General features: G+C 26.1%; 1 protein-coding gene across 1 annotated transcript in view; it reads left to right on the top strand.

Annotated features, from left to right (window-relative positions):
• Positions 1 to 5,237: 5,237 nt before the first annotated feature.
• LOC119666728 (pickpocket protein 28-like) overlaps positions 5,238 to 6,571 on the top strand; it is a 29,454-nt gene continuing 28,120 nt past the window's right edge. Inside the window, exon 1 of the mRNA XM_038076011.1 lies at positions 5,238 to 5,282. Within this exon, the coding sequence (XP_037931939.1) occupies positions 5,238 to 5,282 (45 nt within the window). The remainder of the gene's footprint in view (positions 5,283 to 6,571) is intronic.

Below are 6,571 nucleotides of genomic sequence, written 5' to 3'. Positions count from 1 at the left end.
CAAAAACTCAGAAAACTGCTTTTTACTAAGATATATCAATATCACAATACATCAAAATTTAATGTTACGTTAAAGATACGTGTTAAGTGAAAGTACACAAATATTTATCTGCATGAAAGAATAGGTGTTCAGAGATATATAAACTTAATAATATCAATAATCACTTGCTATTCTCATTCAAAAATCAATATCATATAAATTTTTCAATATTTGCAATAATTGGAATTGTATATTTTAATGTTTTTAGTTATATATGCATATTTATATATATGTATATTTATATATAATATTTTACTCGCTTTTATAGATCTGATCAAATATTTAGTTATTTGATTAAATAAGTATTTTGATTTTTGACAAATTTATTTAATAAACTGACATTCTTAGTAATTATTTTAATTTCTTTCAAATACTTTATATCACTCTTCAATTAAATAAACACTTTCTTGTTGAATTACTCTATAAAAAAATGTATATATGTGCCAATAATAATTATAAATAAAATTAGTTCCAAGATGTTAAACAATAACCGAGTTGTTAAGTAATTCTGTTAAATTTATTACCCGAAATAAATGAAAAATTATTTATGAAATGCAACGAAAATCAACGAAACGTATCTTAAAAACTCGGCCGAATTTTACAACCTCTGCCACGAACGTTTCAAATCAAACTGAATAAACAAACGCCAAACAAAATCCGTCAATCAATTTCTACTTGAATTAGTCTTACTTTGTTAATATTTTTCTTGGCTTTATTGTTGTTTATTAGTTAATAAAGTGCCTACAGCGAATGCGCAGTTGCAGCGCTGCATTACAGCACAAAGCACACAACAGCGCGCTATGCAATACCATAACATAAATTAATTAACACAGCATTATGAATTATGATGTCTCTTGCTGTTAACCACAGAAGCTTTTAAGTTTTTCTTGCTGTTTTAACAGTTGCAGCGCTGCTTTGCTTGCTTTAATAACATAAAAGTAATGTTGCTTTATCGTAAGAAAGATGCAAGCAGTGCAGCTGTTACTATCTCTGCTATGACGTATGAGTGTTATTGGCAGTGGCTGTGGCGTCATAACTATTGCCATACTGAGTTAATGATGTTTACTTTGTTTTAGCAAAATTTAATTAATATTTTACACATTTTTTGCCATTGTATTTTCGCTATTTTTATCACGAAAGTTTTTCTTTATTCAAAATTTTAGGCCCTTAAAAAATAGCACACATTTGCATAAATTTTTCTTTTGAAAAATTATTATTTCCGTAGGTCTTTTAGTTAAACTTGCGACAGTATATATAATTTAAAATAATAATCTTAGTATATAATTGATATAACTGTATTGTTAAATATTAGCAAAAGCATATACTTCAATAGTACAAATTAATTATTAATTATATTATTAAATAAAGTCTAAAATATGTACTTTGATATAAAACAACTTTCCATTAAAAGAATAGATAAAACTTTCACTTGATTGAATAAAACACAATCTCACTTGCTTTTCTATAAATACTTCTACATACAGTCGACTCTCGCAAATTAGAACCACTTTGTTTTAAAGTAATTCTAATATCTGAAAAATTCTTATTTTTTGTTAATATTTTTATTCAAATATAAATAAAAAATGCAGAAAACTTATTAAAATAAAATACAATAGATTTCTTTTTTCAATTTATATTATTTAGTAAAAATAAGTAAACGTAACTGAAACTATTACTGTTAACAATCCAGTGCAATACTTGTATTTTTTAACTATATGCAACAAAACATAAATATTTACATCAATTTCATCACATGTACATATTATATTTTTTTAAATAAAAATGGAATGTATTTAAAAAAGTAAAATAATTAGAGACGCAAACGATACCATTGGCAAGTTTAAAACTAATCTTTCTGTGGCAAAGATTTTTCCGAAGAGCCAGCAAATTTCTTATGTGCTCATTGGAAAATAATTCACAATTGTTGCATCATTTCTTTAAATTATTAACATTCTCAATGGCTGTTGAGTTTGAAACAACTATCGCACTCGCTTCTATCTGAAGACTCAACATCACTATTGCGTTCATATGCAGATTCGTCATCGAGTACATCTTCATTCCATATTTCATTATGTTCTATGCAGATTCTACTGTTCAGAACTATTTCTGCTAAAAGAGCAGAAATAACACAGATATATCCATACAAAGAAAATTTGAATTTGTGAAATTCAAACAAAAAGATTCGAATTTCAGAGAATCGACTGTATTAAGCTATTTTATTTAAGCTATTCTTTGGATATACACATTATAAATGAGAATAAATTACTATCATTATATTTGCTTGATATTCATGACGACAGTCAATACGTGATTTTAACAAAGTCTCTATTTTTAATAGATGAAAGGATAATAATGGGAAAATTTTTATATTAATGTTTTAAACAAATTCAGATGCTATCAGTGCCTATCACTTGACACTACATACATCTATTACTTTAATTTTCTATATAATAATAGGTAAAAGAATAATAGGTAAGTTAGAATCATAAGTTAGAAGCATTTCTAAAAGCGAAAATCTGGTCAAAGTTAATACTAAAGGTATCGTCGAGTAAGTGCGTTCCCAAAAACTTAAGTCAAAAACTTAAGCCTGGACATAGACATAATAGATATTCTAGTATTATTTCTTCGAGCGTATGTAGTAACGCGTTACAAAAGATACAGCAGAGTAGGCCGAGGTTAGCCCCATGCCGTCCTATGGTCCTTTGGCCCTGAAAAGACAGTTATTAATCTAGATACCTCTGAATTGCTTCTGTGTATCAACATTGAACATATTGTTAAATTATAAGAAATCTGTTACATTTCTACGTAATCATGCCTCTTCTCCATTCTTTCCATGAACCTCTTACATTGTTGTGTTGATTTCGAAATTGAAGCTCAGCTTCAACGCTCAGTCTGACCACGAAGATGTGAAGAGAGAAAATTTCAACAGGTCATTAAAATGTAATCCAGTTTTTTGTAAATCTTGAATTTTAAAGTTAAAATGCGTAATTAATTGCAATGTAACAATGCTTTCATTTAAACAAACAAAAAGCATAAATACGCGTAATAACAAAATAAATTAAATTTATTACAATTTTTATTGTGCGTTTTTGTCAGCGTGTGAAATGTGCGTTTAACACTTCCATAAAATTGAAATAATCACCGAAAATAATTACGAGCACTAAAAAGATGCACCACAAAAAAAAAATATAAATAAATAAAGAAAAAAAATAAAGAAAAAATTATGCAATAAAACAAAAAATCAACTAAATTCATGTAAAAAAATTAATTTTTAAATATTGTATTTAATTAAAGCGCTAAATAAATACCTAAAAATAGCGTGTATAAATAAAAATAAATAAATAAAAAGTCATAATCGTAATAAAATGTTAAATTGTGGCTAAAATTGCATAATCCGAAAGAGGAGGGAAACGTCGAATTACAACAATAAACTCAAAACATTGGTAATAAATTTGGTCAGGTTTATTGTTAGTTTAATTGTGGTTGTTGTTGTTGTTTTACTCTGTTTAAATATATAATTCGAAATAGGCATTTGCACCGGCAAACTGCGTTCAATCGCGCCAACTTGGTTCGGAATTTGGCCAAAACGCCAAAGAGATCGCGTTAATTACGTCAGTTTGATGTTAATTTTTTTTTTTGTTCAGTAGTATTTGAATAAAGGGGAAAGTAATTCAATGAAAATAAATAAAGTATATTTTTTTATTGATTTAACACGGGTTTTGAAGTTTTATTGCACTGTTGGAGATAATACATTCAATAATATCATTATAGAAGTGCAAATAATTACCTATTCAGCAAATTTTAATTTTTTAATTTACAACCCTGTAAACTAGGATGATTGATGTATTGTAATTAATATATGTCGATTAGTTTTTGTGGTATATATTTATTTATACGCATCAGTTTTTTTAATAATTCATGAAAAAAGTAAACAGTTTTTATAGTAGTTACTAAGCCACTGGAATAATCAATAAATACTTAATGTTTACAAAAATGATTAGACAATATGTTATAGATGATATTTACATAAAAAATTAGTTGTACATATTAAAACGTATTTAAAACCGACATTTTCCTAAAAAAAATTCAATGTGAAAACTTTTGACAATTACACATGTAAATAATATATATACATATACATAATTACATATTCATATAAGTAAGCTTACTTATTTTTAGACACTTAGTTATGTATTCCTAATTTTAATCAATCTAAGTATATTGTTATTTAGTGTCATATTTCTATGTGCCTAATTTTAAAATAGGTTCCTAACTAAATAGTTACCGAAATTCAGTTCACACAGCACAATTCATTTGAAACTATAAAATAGTTTAGGTCCAATAAAATGACAGAGATGAAGAGCAAAAAATTGAATTAAAAAGGCAGGGTTGAATAGTTTTTCATAGATAAATTTACTATAATAAATAGTAAGTGTTCACGAAATATATATCAAAGATTATAGTTTGGATTAGAAAAGAATGTATTCAAATTTTATATATCGTTCAAGAGTTTCTGGAAGACATTATGCCTTTTCTTTTGTAAGCATATCACAAAAGAACAACTGCTTAATTTAAAAATAACATATGAAACAACAACACTGCTGGGTTATTTAGTCCAACCTTTTTGAAATTGCTTAACTAATAAGCGCTGAAATCGTATGGTTGCCAAGACTAAAAATTCGTCTATTATGATCGATTTTTGAAAGTACATATAAAATTTCCAGTTAACTGTCAATGAATGTTTTTGTTAATTATTCGTGGGTCATTTCGTCATTGTTTTTAACAAATACGTAATTTTTTCTATTTATTATTTTACTGTTAAAAGGCATGAAAAATTATACTTTATTCACAATCAAGTAAAAAAAATATTCTTACCAATAATTGCAAAGAATTATTATTCATTTTCGAAATTTTAACTTTAAATTTTATTACGTCTTTTGCATATGTATGTCTGATAAAATCTGCATTTCATCCAGAGTTACCATCAAAATTAGTGCTTATTTTATTTGTTCTTTAATCTTGTTCAGTTAATCATAAAACGTTTTACAACTCACGAATAAAATTCGGCATTAATAATATCGAAATGGTATAGTGGTTTGTCCAAATTTTATACAAATCTAGATGTTTAAGAATGTCATCCACCCACATCTATTCCAATCATATTTGCTTTTCCGAAGTTGATATGTCAATAAGTTCATATGAGACTATTTTCTGCTAGTCATTATGAGTTCTTACGTTTGCAGGTGAGATCGATTGATAGTCAAAAGAGTTTTATAGTTAAAAAAATATTTATTCAGTAATTAAAACTACTGAAAAACTTGACACTCCTTGTTATGGAAGAAAAAATAAAATATCTACTTTTGAGTGAAATACCTGCAACTACCAAAACACTATGGTTTTTATAACTCTAAACTAGTTACATTTTTCGAATATTTGAGTACAATTGGTTTCTCAAATATAACGACCAGTAAAAAATTTACAGGCTTATAACAAGTCGTACAAGTGTAAACGAGTAGGTTCATAAAATATTTATTCGACCGAAAATAACTTTTACTATCAAATCCCTAGAAATGAAACTAGAAAATTTAATTAAGAATGCAGCCTTAAAACAAATTGTTCTATGCGATGTGCAATAGTGAGATTCTTTCTACAGATTGATTAAATAATTATTCGATTATTCTATTGCCTTATACTATCAAATTCCTTATACTATCAAATAAAAGAAGCCGATGCAATAAATCTAAGCACTCATAAACGTTAAATACTGCAAGGTTTCCAATTTTTGGAAAGATTGATAATCAAAACAGAGTTTGTCTCAAATTCGAATAATGACAACGTTTATAACACCAGGTCTAAAGTCTTTTTATACTACAAGGTGGTATAACTTAAGTCTACAAATCGGTCATATACCAGTGTTTATCAAAGTGTTTGACTGGTTATGAAATACAATATTAATTTCACAAATTTACTAAGAATTAGCGAATGCTCATAATGATTGATTCTCTATAATTTCAATTACTTTACAATGTTGATATACAACATTCACGGAATTGTATATACAATCAACTTTAAATATACGACATTGAATTTTCGCCCTCTTTTAAATATACAACACTTCCTATTACAGAATTAAATTGTATTGGTATATACCATAGAACTGGTTATATTTAGGACTATAAAATTTTTAATAATTTTATTTTTAAACAGGCTAATTGGTCAGTAGTTAAATAATGCATCCTTAAAAAAATTTTTTTTTTTATTTAAAAAATATTATTTAAAGTAATATTTCGGCTATATTCTACAATAATCTTTAAGATACCCTTAAGTGCATTATTTAACTATTGACCAATTAGTCCGTTTAAAAACAAATTGATTATTAAAAAATCAATCATTGAAACAATAAAAAACTAAAATAATATTATAATAAAATATTTAGAAGTTAAAGAAATCTTTTCATAAATTAAAACTTAAACTTATTAATTGTGAATGTTATATTGCTTTTTTAACTATTTTAAACTATTAATGTTCTATT

This window comes from Teleopsis dalmanni, chromosome 1 (assembly GCF_002237135.1).
Source record: "Teleopsis dalmanni isolate 2A chromosome 1, ASM223713v2, whole genome shotgun sequence".
Taxonomy (NCBI): Eukaryota; Metazoa; Arthropoda; class Insecta; order Diptera; family Diopsidae; genus Teleopsis; species Teleopsis dalmanni.
This window is presented reverse-complemented; position numbering and strand designations above follow the sequence as displayed.